The following is a 14934-nucleotide window of genomic DNA, read 5'->3' on the forward strand; positions in this document are numbered from 1 at the left end:
TTGGGGAGGAAAGGATGGCTGAGGAGCCCAGCAGCCCTGAGCTGGCAGTTGGCTCAGGGGTTCCATGTAGCAGGGAGGTCTGAGTAGATTTTCAGGGGGAGGGATGGGCTCAGTGCAGGTCCCAGGCGGGTGTGGGGTGGGGACATGGAGAGCAGGGGCAGTGGTGCCCTGCAGAGGCATGGTGAGCACTTGGGGGCGCGGTTTAAGTAGGGGGAGTTCTGGTCACACTAGAAAGACTGCGTGTGCAGCGTGGAAAGTAGACGGGAGACAGGAGGAGGCGAGGAGGAGCCAGGAGAGGCTTCCAGGCTGAGGATATTGCCTGAGGGTGGGAGGCTGGTGCAGGGCTGAGCTGAGGGCCCTGGTGAAGAAGAGCGGACAGGCCAGAGGTCCTTCAGGCTCTCTGCATGGCGCAGGGCAGCACATGTGAGGGCGTCTCCTCCGATCTGGGGCCAGCAGCTTGCTTTCCAGAAGGGAAGCAGAGATTCAGGGTAGAAGAGTGGACCTCTCTTCCTTGCCACACAGAATGCTTGCTGGGCATCCCAGTGGCCAGATCTGGATGTAAAGTGAGTACAGGGCCGAGGACCCAGCACTCAGGTAAAGGACTGCTGAGGGTCTGTCCCCTTCTCTGTTCCTGCCCAGCTGGGTAAACATAGGAGCAACTATTTCTGCATCCGTCAGCGGGAGGTCACGGTAGCGCCCATTTCAGAGTTGCTGGATTAAATGGGTCCATACACATAGTGATTAGAAGAGCATTTGGAGGGAGATAATCTCTGTCGTCCCCAAGGGCTGCCGTGGTTAGTCTGACAATTTTCTGGGAGGTGGCAGGCAAGGGTCTTGAGGAAAGGGTACCTTTTTCCATTTCATACGAGGTTGCTGAATTGGCCAGTGGCGGGAGGTGTTCTAAAGTCATTCACAGCCAGGCAGGGGGACAGGCAGGGGGACAGACCATCCAGATGCTGGCTGGCAGGAAGACAGCAGGTGTGCAGGTGTGCGGTTAGCTGGGGGGAGGCTCCTTCTTCCACCGAGGCTCCTGCCTCAGAATTCCCCTCACAGGTGGCTGTCACAGAACCTGGGGACCTTCTGAGTCTTTCGAGGGAGATCCTTGCTCCCAAGCCCTCAGCCCAGCCCCGTGGAGTCAGGCCATGCTCCAGCCCCAAGAGGCCAAGTCCCTCTTACAGTGTCTCAGTCAGTGCAGGGTCGCCCTCCCGCTGCATTCATTTCCGAGGTTCCAGAGAAACAACCAGGAGACGGAGTGCCGGGCTGCCTGTCCTCATCAGTGCTCCCGGGCAGCTTGTGGGTCACCTCCCATGGCGCCCCCAGGACTGACTGGCCCAGGTGCCCCGTGGTCCCCACAGACAGGCTCCAGTCAGGCTCTGACAACAGCCCTGGGAGAGAAGGGCGGAGCGCCCTCCCTTGTGTTGGCCGTGGTGGGGGACATGGGAGTGAGCAGAGGTCTGTCTGGCTGGTGGGGAGACCTCAGAGGACCTCTGGAAGAGGACAAGTAGAGGGGAGCTGAGGGGAGAGGTGGCCCAGGTATGAGGACTTGGGGCACCTTACAGCTGGCTCCCTGAGCTGCCCCAGGCCGTCTGTGGTGGCGGTGTGGACCATGCCTTGGGCTTATCAGGCAGCCATGCGGCTGAGGACTGTGTCTTCCGCATCCTCTCTGTTCTGCCAGAGCTGCAGGAGCCTGGGAGACCCAGGAAGCAGGACGCAGAGTGACCACGCAGCCTTCTCAGGGGACAGTGACCCAGCCAGGGATGCCAGGCCCTTCCTCTTGAGGCTGAGCTCTTGGCCTCCAGCGCTCACCAAGCACCGGAGTCTCCCGGCCTCCCTCCCAGAGAGGGCTGGGGAATTTTTCCTGCTCTGCTGAGCTCCCTCAAAGATATCACCACATGGTTAATCTTCCTTTCGTTCAGAAATGCAGAGTAATTTGCCCGAATGGGGATTTCTGCATATTTATACTAATGTCTGTGTTTAAAGCTTATGAGACAGGGAATTGCTGAGATGTCCATTAGCAATATATACAGACTGCAATTATTTCTTTATGGTATGTGGTTTGACTGCAGAATATTTTATTTCTATGGAAGAAGTGGCCTTGCCTACTGCGTTTTCTTATGTGCCTGAAGAAATCAATAAGAACAAAAAAGAGCTGAAAAGAGGCACGAATAAAGAGAGAGTGACCTTTTAGGATTCTGAGAGCCTTGAATACCGACAACAGGAACTGCCTTTGTCCGCGGAATCTAGACGCGCGTGTCCAGGTGGCAGAATGCAGCTCACTTCAGGGTGTGGAAGGAAGCTCGGCACCCCCCGCAGGTCGGAGCATTGCCTTCAGGTCACTGGGTCTGGGAGGAGCTGATGGACAGCAACAAGCAGGAGGCGGGAATAGGGGCTGTCTGCAGAGGACCCCACTTCTGTCCTCCTTCTCCGACCCTCCCGTTTCTATCCCAGGACAGAAGCAGGTTTGTCTGTGAAGCAAAATAAACCCCAAATCTCTGGGTTCACAGACTGAGGCTTTCTGGAGTCTGCACAGATGCTGGTAGAAACCAGAAATGTTCCTGCTTGTCGGGAGGGGTTTATTGTCTAGAAAACCCCAGTGTGAAGAAGAAGAAGGCTGAGCCCTTTCGGTGAGTTTAGAGCCCTTAGAAAGTTTTGGTGCCTAAAGATTCTGACCAGGAAGCCTGGGAAATTCTCCCCTCTGGAATCCCACCCACGCTAACCTCCGGACCTCGGGGACTTTCATGTGACTCCTGCATCTTGCGCCAGAAGGCTTGGGTAGACAAATCTGAGCCATCTTCAGCCCTCCGCCGCCGGGAGGAGATTATCCAGCCTCAGGTGGCTCTCAAGACACAGAGTTGTCCCAGGGGCTTTGCAGATAAGGAAGGCCGGGTTGGAGTGACACACATGGAGGAGTCCGAGCAGCAGCAGCCTGCCTGTGACACTGCTCACGGGGCTGTCACACCCCACAGCCTTTCCCCTGTCTTCCCTTGAATCCCACAGTGCTCCCAGTGGGTCACCTGTGCGAGGGTTCCTGCACCACTGGAACATCTGGGGAGCCTCGAGGGATGACACTGGCCTCCTCCAGGTCAGTGTCTGCCATCGCGTGTCCTCCTCCAAGCTGGCCGTCATCTCCAGGCCACACTTCCTGGCAGGAAGGCATCATTCTTTTCCAGCCCCGAAATAGTTCCCTGAAGCTGACGCTGACTTCTTACTGCCTTCTTGTGGGGAAATCTCTTCCAGGAGGTGCCGGAGGCCAGAAGAAGGACAGATGGTCCCTTTCTTTTTATAACGCGGCCAGTCTTTAGAAATGAACACAAGTTTGTCTCCAGCAGATGTTCTGTGGGCACAACAAGTGCCACTTTGTGCTCTTAAGCAACTGCATGTGGAGACAGAAATTGGGCAGAGCTTTGGTGCACATTCGGGGGGCCCAGGGGCCATGGTTAGATGGGTCCCAGTGAGGCCGCAGACAGACTTTGTGACTCTGCTCAGTTCCAGGTCCCCACTTCGTGGAACCCAGGGGAGCTCACCTTCCTGAGCCCAGGGATGACGCTCACCAGCTCCTCTGTGCAGTGACCATTCCTGAAGTCCCCGTGGCCGGATGTGCTCTTTGGTGTCACTCCCAGCTGACCCTGAGGTCCCCATGTGGAGGTAGAGGTTCTGGACTCAGCTGTATCACTTTGTGCCCTGAGCACCTTGTCATCGGGTTGTCGTGCACTGACTGGAGGACTTTCTTGAGGACGAGAATGGTTGTCTAGACGTGACATCTGTTGAGCTTCCCAGGAGCTGAAGCCTGCACTGAATGTCAGCAGGAAGCCAATTCCTGTAGCTCTCACTGGTGGCTCCTTATCCATTGGTGATAGAGACATGAGGCGTCAATAACTACTTCTAAATGGATGTGTGGCTGTTTTGCAGAAATCGTGAATTTCATTCATTTAAAAGGGCATAAGCTCAATTAATAGACCTCATTAACTTCAAAGATGTATCATCTTTGTACGGAATTGGCTCCTTCTTAGGATGATTTAGGATCCATTAACTTTATTGCATCGGTAATACTTTAAATAAAAAGGCATGGAAGATATAGCAGCAGGAAAGAATCCCTAGGATTGCCTGGGTCCCAAGCTCTGGTGCCCTCAGTGGTAGCCAGTTTTCTGTCTGTAGTTTTCTCAAAGGGCCCAGTGCCCTTTGTGGATTCACTTTGGAAATTCCATCCATCCATCCATCCATCCATCCATCCATCCATCCATCCATCTCTTCCTCTCTTTTTCCCTCCCATAATGCATACAGATGAGAAAAGAATCCAAGAATCACCAATTCATACTGAGAAATACCAGGCACATGACTCTAGGAGCTATGAAGTGGCCCCTTTGGAGCCAGTACACCCAGTACGCCCAATATGGTTAGTGACAAGACAGACTGTACCAGGAAGCTTCAAAATATGCCCTGGTGGGATTTCCATCTGTGCAGCTGCCCTGTGAGGGGCACAAACACAAACACGCCGCGAATATACAATGACTATAAAGTAGAAGGCACCGACCAAAAACCCATGCCACTTCTCTGTGTCCCCAAAATAGCAGCTCCTGAGCTGCCTGAGACTCCCTGCAGAATCGGCCTCATGTCTTTTGGTGCTACAGAGATCCAGTGGGGGCAGAGGGGACATCTCCATGTAGAAGAAAGACTGAAAATTTAGGACTTATTTCTGGATCAATCAGAACTTCTAAAATCTGTGTTTTCACATAGATATACGGCAGGGGGTGAGTGCTGGGTAGTGAGTTCTGGCTGGGGTTTGAGCAACGATCAGGGCATCCTGGGCCTGGCTGGTGAAGGCACTCTGGACTAATGAACAAGTGTGCTGGCCACTCACTTATAAAGACCCACCGGGCAGGACTGGGTCTGGGAACTTCGCTTGGCAGACATTTCCAGAGAAGCCCCCAAGCCTGGGTGGGGTGAGGGTCCCTATGTTCCAGATTTAGAATTTGCCCACCTGATCTTCACCTCTCTTTTTGGGGCAGTGTTTCCTCCCTCTAGTTAAGTCAGGCTCTGGAGCCATTTGTGATCTTGCCTTTGTAAGTCTGGTGTGGCCCTGGTTACCTTGGTGAGCTGTCCCTGTTCTCCCCTCCATTCATTCCTTGTGTTGCTGCCATCGAGGACAGAGCTTCTGGCCAGGTGTGCTGCTCTGATGGGAGGGACAGTTTCACCCCAGCCACGCTGGGCTTTGCTCTGTGTCACTCAATCTGGGGGAGGAGAATTCCTAGCAGCAGATGATGTCATTACACAAGGCACCCAGGGAATTGGGGTGGTTTCCCAGGCAGGTAGTGTGCTACTTTTGTGGTGTCTCTGAACCTTAAGTTTCACCACCTATATAATGAAAAGCTCTGCTAAGTGCCATTCCCTGTGGTGGGGAGGGGCGGAAGCAGTGGGGAGGGGAGCAGGATGGCTGTTGCTGGGGAGTCTGTTCTCACCCACCAAGTGGGAGGTGGGAACGGCTTCAGAGATCACGGCTGGGGCTTAGGGAGGGGTCGGCTGGACTGAATGCTCTTAACTCCCAGGCTTCCAAAGGAACCAGCCTGAAAAACTCCATGGAACGGAGAAACTGGCCAAGGCACCGGGACAGAGTGAGAAGGACCCTATAAAAGGGAACGGAGAGAACACAGGGGGGGGGGGAGCCCGAAGGAACCAGTGGTAGACAGATTGGTTTTTCTTATGGGGGTGTTTGAGTGCATGTGTGTGCCCGCGTGTGGAAGATGTGTGTTCCAACCAATAAGCCACGATCGTGCGAGGAGAGCTGGAGTATCCACAGTGCTCAGGACCAAGGAGGTGACAGCCCCTTCTGTTTGGGCACCCAGCCTGTGACCTGGTGTCCCTTTAGTAGGCACTTAAAAGGAGAGAGACATGACCAGGGAGATCACCCACGTGAAGAAGGGGGCTCTGCTCGGGAGCAGCTGAGGTCGCTGGAGATGCTGGGTCTGTAGAAAAGGAAATGCTGCCGTCTTCAAAAGGCTGGATGGCTGTCATTTAAAACGTGCCACTTTTGCTGTGGGTGGCCCCAGGGAGCAGGAGCCGGGTGGTGGTTCCTGCCTGGTCCCCAGTAATGAGGGCAGATTCTTGCTTCACTAGGTGGCTTCTGAGAGCCTTTCTCAGCATGATGGTTCTATGAAGTAAAAATGAGCCCTGCATATGGATGATTCTAATAATGGGAACTAGAATCAGTGCTCCAGAACCAGGGAGCAGCGTGAGCGGTTTGTAGTAAACCATGGTAAAAACAGTAAAAGTGCCTTCGTGAAACATTTCAGAGACTGGACCACTGGCAATACCCACAGGTGAAAAAGCACACGACGTAAGAACGTGGCAGTTGTGCAGTGGTGAGGAGACATTCTTTCCATTTGCCAGGGAGACAGACTCTCACACTATTATGGGCGCCTGCAGCTTGGTCTTGGCCCTCCAGCCTCCGGAGCTGAGAAAGTGCCTGGCTGCATTGAGGCTGCCCTCTCCGCAGTGGCTGAGGACGGCAGCTGTCCTGGCGGACCAGCACGAGGTGATGACACTGACCCTGAGGAAGGTGGAAAAGGAACCAGGTGCTTGCCTTGTGTGTCGCTTGGGTCTGAGGCTTTGGGCAGTGACACCTGAAAGGTCATCGGAAAGGGGAGAACAAGGAAGAGGCCAGAGGGCAGACGGGAGGGTTCGCTGGGCTGAGCTTGCTCACCCGTCGGACCGCTGGAGCATTTGCTCGGTGATGTACGGAGATGAGTGGCCTTCTCAGGTACGAGAAGACAGGCGGTGACAACTGAGTGGCAACCTGCTGGCCAGTTTTTCTTCAAAGAGTGTACAGTCTTTTTTTTTTTTTTTGCATTCTTAAAAATACTATGTGGATTATTTTTACTCTTTACATTTTTAAAAGAGTGAGTATGTTCCTGAATGAAATACAATTCCCACGAAGCATTTCTTACTAAATCAGTTTTGTGCTGTTTTCTTGGCTTCATGATTTGGGGTACCCTGTGCCCCCCACCTCCCCATCGTCTGGGCACGCAGCAGACATACTACAGCTGTGCCCAGCAGTCCTGCACTCAGAACCCTAAGGCTAACCTGACTTGACACCCTGTCCTAGCAATGCTGGCAGTTCTGGCTGTTTGGACAGTGGTCCGGCAACAGGAAACCCAGCATTAAACTACAGTCACACTAGGAGGGAGAAAGCGTGTACAAAGAATTTCTGGATGTTGAATGTGTCCCTGATTTCCCCATCAGAGGTCAATGGCCACCGTGTGTCTTCTACCCTGGTCAAAGCTGCGGATGGCCAAGCGGATTTTGCCACACGAGACCAGGGTGCCCCAGAGGTGGGTGGGATTTTGCCCAGCACCATTACCCACCACTCACCGATGAGCAGAGTGGCCCAAGCAGGCTTCCAGGCTTTGTGTGCCCAGCCCTCAGAGAAATGGACTTCTGGGGTTCACAAGCTTCCAGTGCTATGTGATCTCATCTCAAATCAGGCCGGGCCCTGAGGACCATCTGAGATGCATGTGTGCGCACGTGGCCATGCTAGGTGGATGCACAGCTCTGTGGCTGGCACTTCTCTCTCAACTTTCTTCCCTTAGAAAGAGCCGTGCGGCTTCCCTTTGCTCCTGCAGACATCCCAGCTGTGGTGAAGGGCCTGGCCGTGCTGGCCTTGATTCTCCCTGGCCTCTGCCATCCTTACTGCTGGCACCTCCCCACCTCCCTGTGTGAGCACATCCTGGACTCCCAGGGCCTGGCACAGGGTCTGGAGTGCCAGGCATCACCACCGTGCCACCCACCGGGTAGAAGCTGGATCTGTGTAGGGTCCAAGGCTGCCGTGTTGCCTATTGTCTGGCTCATGGGAGAAGCAAGGAGTGGGTTCCCCACACAGTAGGTGTCACCCTCAGGTGACAAATGTTACTACTTGGTGATGCAGCAGTGGAGGTGACATGACAGACTGTCCCTTGACCAACAACCTAGCTTACTGCCCTGCTGGGGTCTGCTGGGCCTGCCGCTCCTGCCCTGAGACCCGCCAGCACTGGGACTCCTCTGGCCTCGTCTGGCAGACGGGCCAGAGCAAGATTTGTAACCTGCAGGAATATTCAGCACAGGCCTGTCTTCTCCCCGGGCAGTACAAGGAGAGGGCCCAGGGGTCCTCCCGTGCCTGCACCCTGCTGAGCAGCTGGGGGTGGCCAGGTTTCCCTGCTCCAGGGTGACTGTCTCTGGGTGGTCTGGCTGCCTTTACTGCATCTTAATGTGTGCCGAGCTCACTCATAGTCAAATGATCTGTTAACCAAACCGTTAAGCCCTGGACAAGTCTCCAATTAATGAGGAACAAAGCCCCTGAGGAAAGAGCTCTGGGAAGGGGAGGAGGGCCTTCCTGGGCAGGGCAGGGGCAGATAGTGGCCAGGCAAGGAGGGAATGCCTAGTGGGTGTAGAGAAGAGCTGCAGATCTCGGGCTCAGACATGCACGTGCCCTCTGGGAGCGGGTACGTGGGTGGGGCATGTGGATCAGAAGGAGATGATCAGGGTGACGATGGGCTGGGCTCCAGATCCCAAAGCAGCAGAGGCCCTGCTGCTGACCACATCTCTGCCTCAAGGTTCTTTAGGGCTTACAGTGGCAGTAGTAAGGACCAGTGACATCATCATAAGCTTGCTACGTGCTAGGCATGGTTAGGACTTCACCTACGTTCCCTAATTCCTGAAGCAGGTCTGTAAGGAGGGCACCGCCATCTCCAGGTTACAGAGGTAACCTGGTAACTACTTGGAGACACCAGGTTCCAGTATGCTTTCGTTGGGTTAGTGGGTGGTGGCATTCGAATGCTCCCCGAGGAGCCTCATGAAGAATCGGGGCCACCACGTGCATTCCCTAAGCAAGTCACCCTGCCTGGGTTGGTTGGTCTGTTGGACCAGGGAATTCCAGTGCCATCTCAACATGGCCCTGGAGGAGGAGGAGGATCCATCCCTGTATCCATGGCTCCCTGGAATCAAGCCGAAGGTCACGGCATGCTGACAGCACCCCAGGTAGACGGGAGGATCTCTCCCAGGATGGACTGCCTTGGGATTAGGGGGAAGGTGCCAGCAACAGGCTGGTTCCTTCTGGTTGTTATGGTGATGAGGAAGGACTGAAATGTTACAGTGGGAGAGAGCAGTTTTCAGCTGTTCAGAGGGGTCTCGGGGAGCTAGGGGTTTCAGACACCATGATGACACTCTCCCAAGACTGGACAGAAAACTGCTTTTTGATTTGTCACATTAACTTGGGCCCCTAAAAGGTCACTGTCGCTGAAAGATGGCCTTGGGACTGGAGTAATAACGGCAAGCACTTTGGAGGTGATTATTACACAGCATTCTAAGGGCTGTAGGACAAAATAACTCAGTCCACACAATGGCTGGAAGAAGCCGATTTGTTCTTAATCCCCTTTTGTAGATGAGGAAATGGAGACAGAACTGCGTGCGGGGTCTGTATGCTCAGGGGTGGGTGTTGTGGGTGTTGTGGGCGCTGGCGGTGCCTGGGGAGAGGAGGAGGTCTCCCCAGGCATGGACTTCTGTGCCTGGAGATGTGGGGGCTGCAGGATGAAGCCTCACACGGACGCTTTGCACATGTGGGTCCCCAGATGCCTGTGGCCCTCAGCTGCTGACCACTTCCACCGTACATGGGGAAGAGTCACAGGGTCTCGCTGCTGATTCTTACCTTCCTCCTTACACTCTCCTTGTGCATTTCTTAGTGCTGGGCACTTGGCTGGCTATTGGGCCAAGCGGGACCTGAATGGAGTCCTTCTAGCCCCAAGAGCTCTCAGCTAGTCGGGAGGGAATGGGAACAGGCAAATTGTCCCCTAGGGGCCACTCTTCCAGGTACAGAGCACGGGTGCAGTGGAAAGGATTATAGCTGGTGTGGCCTCTCGGCAGCTCACCTGTGCTCCAGACAGCAGAAGAGGGAGCTGGGGGCAGGTGAGAGCTGGGGCAGAAGCAGCTCATCAAGGGCCAGCGCTAGGGATGGAGCACTGGGGGCCGATGGAGACATCTGACTGCATAGCAGGACCAGGTCTGTATTTTGAAGATGGCCCTGGCTGTGGCATGGAGCCAGAGCTGCAGGGGGCCCCATCAAAGGGTCAGGAGAGGCTGGCTAGTGGCCTTGCATGTGCCTTAGGGTGGACTTGTGGTAGTGTCCTTTCCAGGATGCGCTCTCCAAAACCGTAGGTCTGTGGGAGGGTGATTGTAGTCTGGAGAACATTTTGTGCCTTTAGCCTCACTGTGTGCAGGTAAATGGCTTTACCATGCATTTTAGCTTCTTCCAGGGTATTTACTGAGGTTGCAAAGACCAGTGAGTCCTGGACGTGTCAGAGTGCGGGGCAAGGAGGGCTGAGATCTGCACTGGGCTCTGTGCTTGGGGAGAGCGGTCTCCATCTGCCTGCCTGAAACATTATAGGTTCTGGCTTGACTGTGGCTGCCTGTGATTGCTGCACTGAGGAGGGGCCTAGCTTTCCACCCCTGACCTAGTTGCTCTTCCTGTGAGCTCTCCGGCCCCTGGATCAGTTGCAGCAAGAGTGTGGGCAATAAGCAGGCACAGTGCGATGCTTGGTCATGCACACAAACTCATTCAGTCCTGCAGTAGGCCCTAGCAGGGTGGGAGTGTCCCCCTTATTTAAAGATGAGAAAGGGGGCTCAGAGAGTCAGGAGACACACCCTAGCCACACAGCTACTCCCTGAGCCTCAGAGCATCTCTACAGGGTTCTGTCTTTGCATTTGTGTGGTCAGGGGTAGCTGACCACGTGGCCTCGGGGAGGCACAGAGGTCCAGGGACAGGAATGGAACCAGAAGGAGATGAATGCCCCACTCTACCTGGCCTCTCCTTACCCCAAGGCAGGGAGGCTGATCCCTGTAGATGGAGTCTCATGGCCCCTTACCCAGGCTTATAAGAATCTAAATCAGGAGAGACCTCCACTCAGGTCAACTTGCACTTGACTTCTTGGCCAAGACAGCAGCCAGAGCAGGGGCAGCCCAGCTCCTCCCGCTCCAAATGTGCAGGACACACAGCCTTTCCTCAGGCCACTCGCTTAGCTGCTCTAAGTGCTGTGCATGGTCCTTCCTGGAGTTACACCGTGGGCAGAAATCACCACCTCCTCAGACCTGTAGTTCCCCTCTGAGTGCCCGGGGTTGCAGCTGGCTCCGGGCACCACAGGGGCAGTGATGTCAGACCGCTCCGACTCCTGAAGTTCTGAGGTTCACCGCTCGGCTTTCCAAGGAGTCACGGAGAGTCCCAACCCACAGGACAAACATCTCAGGTGTTTCATAAGAGATTCAAACGGAACTAATTCTGTTTTCCTCCCTTATCGCTTTGCACACACGAAATCTATTTTTAATTAACTTTCGATATATAGTCTAAAAAAAAAATCCCACAGCTTGTTCCCACCCCCAAATTGTTCTTTGAGAAAGATTTATCTTGTAAGTTTCTTAAGAAAATCTATACATCCTCAATGCATTTAAATAACGTTCATTAATGTGACCTGCATGCAAGCCGGCTTCTCTAGTCACAGATGAGAGACAACCGCTTGACCTATTGCAAATCAAAAAAGCATTTTGCACACCACCTTTATTTTTCAATTGGTTAAGTTTTAAATTAAAGTCCCAGTGCCCTTTTTGGGAAGGCAGACTAATAGAGCTCCGACTGAAATTTTTGTTCAGTCGATTGGAAGATAATTACAAGAAACAAAATGTGAAATTTTAAATCAGAGCACTAATGAAGTCTAAAAATACCAGTGGCCCATCCCTCTAGCTGGCACAACCTGTTCCTCGTGAAGGGGGATCTCTCCATAATTATTCAACCCCGCGAGAGGGCAGGCTGTCACGTCAAATAGTCGGCAAAATCTCGGGGCTGTAATGAGCTAGATCGCGAGGCGTTCTGCGGTGGATCTTATTATAATGCTGGGCAAGGTTTCAAACGGAGAACAGGAGAAAAGGAAAATTCTTCCTTTCTTTTTTTTAAAAGTGGAGTTCTGACTTGTGTTGATGCCATCACGCAGCGCCTCCTGTTCCTGCCTGGACCCAGCTGTCTGTCATTTAGGAGTGTGAAATCAGTTGGGTCTCAGAGATGTAAAATCCCTAGGGGCAAAATTAAAAGTGACCCAAATCCAAGCCCACGTGATCCTGTCAGGATTATGACTCTCCCGTGGCAAGTTTCAAAGATTTGGTTTCAAAATTCGGGTTTCTTATTTAAAAAAAAAAAAGCAGTTGTTTGACATTAGATCTGACAGACAAATTATAGTTCCAGCAATAAAGGCTTTTAAGATTAGAAATGAAAGAAATTATTTAAAAAAAAAATCCAGGCTTGCATTTTGCATGCTTCCTTGTCTTTCTTCCCGAAAGTGGAAGAGTACAAACCCCATCCGCAGATGAGGGCCGTGACCAGAGAACTGAGGTAAGTGTAATTTCGGGGGAGTCACCAGTTTGTTGGCACCTACGGAGATGAACGAGATGCCCGGGTCACCTGTGGTCCCTGGCTGGGCGGGGGACCTCGCGCACAGGCTCCCGGGCTGTGGGGCTCGGGGTGCTCTCTCCACCCTCTTCCTCCCGGTCCCCATTCGGACATGGCCCAGCCTGGAGGGCCAGGCAAAGCCAATCATGTCAAGCCCCGCTTCCTTCTGCTGTCCTGCCGAAGGCTGGAGACCACAGAGGACGGCCACACCTCCTGGCCTTCACGGTTGTCCGCCCCGAGCAGCTCTGACCACCCAGGGCCTGCCACCTGTGTCTGCTCCGCCCTGTGTGGGCTCAGGGCCGCTCTGGTGAGGTGGATCCCAGCCCTGAGCCCAGCCCCAAAGCAGGGACTGCCGTGCATGGGACTCATTCACTCCTACACAGAACAACTCTTCCTAAACGGACTCCAGAATGCCGTCACCATGGGAAGAGGGCAGCACCCCGTGCCTGGTGGTTTGGCAGAGCCTGGGGGACAGCTGGGATGCCCATGGCCCAGGGTGACAGAGTTGGTGGCTCATGAACAGAGGTATGTTGTGGGTTTTTTTTGGAGGGGGTGGTTTACTTTTTAAAGGGAAAGGAACTTAATCAAAATAATACAACCCATATATATATATATATATTTTTTTTTTTTTAGTCTATTAAATGATGTTTTTAAAGCAAGCGTTTACCAGCATTTAGGTATCATTTTCTACAATGTTGTCACCTAAAACTAGTGTTCATTTCTGAAACAAAGCCAACTGGGCTCCACCAGATTGGAGCGAAACTCAGCAGAGATGTAGATGTGGGCTCTGTGGATGAGATGCTTGACCAGACCCCAGAGTGGCTCGGACGGTGAGGACACCCGCTCCAGTTCAGAGATCGGGTGGGAAGGGTGTGGCTAGTTGGAATCATCACTCTGCTACCGGTCAGGGTCCCTGAGATGGCCCCTCAGGGATCGCAGTGAGGGATCGAGAAGCCCGGCCTAGACACATGCACTGCCTAGCACCATCTACTGGACCTTCAAGGAGGTCCAGGCACCCCGGCAGGGCAGGCTGCCCACTGTGGACACTCCTGGCTCCCTCTGCCTGGGGTGGCTTGCATCTGCTGGAGGCCCAGTAGCCCACCCTGTGCCCTGACATGTCTGTCCCTGGTATTAAGGGAGCCTCAGGCTGGTCCCTGGCCATCCCAACTCAGACAGGTGTCAAGAGTGAGGCCTACTCCTGGTGTCCTCTGCCCTGATCCTGGCACTGGGCTTGTGTGGAGCACCACGTCCCTTCCAGAGTGTCTGTCCCTGAAGATCCAGCTTGGGGCAACCTGGGAGGAAACTTCTCGGGCCTGAGGAATGCAGGTTTGCTGAAGGCCAGGGGAGCTGCACTAACTTGGGTCTGACAGAACCACCTCAGGTCCTCAAAACCAAAATCCAGTGCTCACATGGTCTGGGGATGCTCCTGGGCCTAATAATCCTCAGGTGCCACTCAGCCCATTCTGTAGAGGGGTGTTCCCATGCAGGGCCATGGATGGTTGGTGTTGAATGTCCTCAGGGGCCAAAAGTGGAGACAGCCCCCCACCACTGTTCCCAGGGAGCTCCCAGGGTGGCAAGAACACGTTGGCCTGGCTGGAGGTCCACACAGAGTGCGACTGGGCTCTGGGCTCTCCCTTCCTTCCTCCTCCTCGCGTCTCTCCTTGCCCATGCAATGTCCCCTCTCCGCCCTCACCCCTGCCCTGCCTGGCCTCGCCTGTCTGAGGCTGGTCTCTCCCGGGCCGGGGAGGCCCCACTGCAGCCTCCAGGCTGGATGAGGCCAGGGAAGGAGCCACCACAAAGCACCCTCCCGCTCGGTCCTTGCTCTGCAGGAGTGGCCAGTGGGGAGACGCAGAGGCAGGCACACAGCGAGGTGTGCAGACGCAGGCCTTACCTTTGGGGTGCCCCGGGTCGGTGAATTCATACTTCCCCACACCGATGGTGCGCAGCAGCTGCAGGCCGTGGGCTGAGTCGGTTGTGGGGGGCCCATTGGTGGCAGGGCCGCTGTTGGGGAGGGTGGCTGACGGCTGCGCTGGTGGCGGCGGAGGCAGCAAGGGCCCTGCCATGTGGCCGTTGCCCACAGCGGTGGGTCCCGGGCGGGCCACCTGCCCCACCCCGGGCAGTGAGGACACAGCCAGGGGCTGAGGGCTGGCGTACAGCGCCTGGGCAGGCACGTTCACCATCACGCTGCTCAGCGGCTGGGAGGGCGGCTGCGGGAGCGAGTAGTGGCCCGGCATCAGCGGGATCCGGGGCCCCACGTGGGGAGGCAGTGAGGGAGTCACCCCAATGACTGGGGCCTGGACGTTCACAGCTGAGCTGAAGGTGGGAGGCTGGGCCACTCCATAGGAGTGTGCAATCAGGGCAGGCTGGCTCCCCGCGGCCACCGTGGTCACCCATGGTCCTGTGCCTGCAACGGAAACGGAAGAAATGTTATCTGCTGTGACATATTCATTCAACAAACACCGACTCCCGCAAGCCCTGGG

At 54.6% G+C, this 14934-nt stretch overlaps 1 protein-coding gene across 2 annotated transcripts in view; it reads right to left on the minus strand.

Annotated features, from left to right (window-relative positions):
* Positions 1-14934, minus strand: part of Klhl29 (kelch like family member 29) — a 260001-nt gene that overhangs the window by 39476 nt on the left and 205591 nt on the right. For both annotated transcript variants that reach the window (XM_063231845.1, XM_013155913.3), the window contains one exon: positions 14346-14858. In XM_063231845.1, the coding sequence (XP_063087915.1) occupies positions 14346-14858 (513 nt within the window). The remainder of the gene's footprint in view (positions 1-14345; positions 14859-14934) is intronic.

Source organism: Cavia porcellus, unplaced genomic scaffold, assembly GCF_034190915.1.
Source record: "Cavia porcellus strain 051 isolate PalLab524CR breed Dunkin Hartley unplaced genomic scaffold, mCavPor4.1 scaffold_1, whole genome shotgun sequence".
NCBI lineage: Eukaryota > Metazoa > Chordata > Mammalia > Rodentia > Caviidae > Cavia > Cavia porcellus.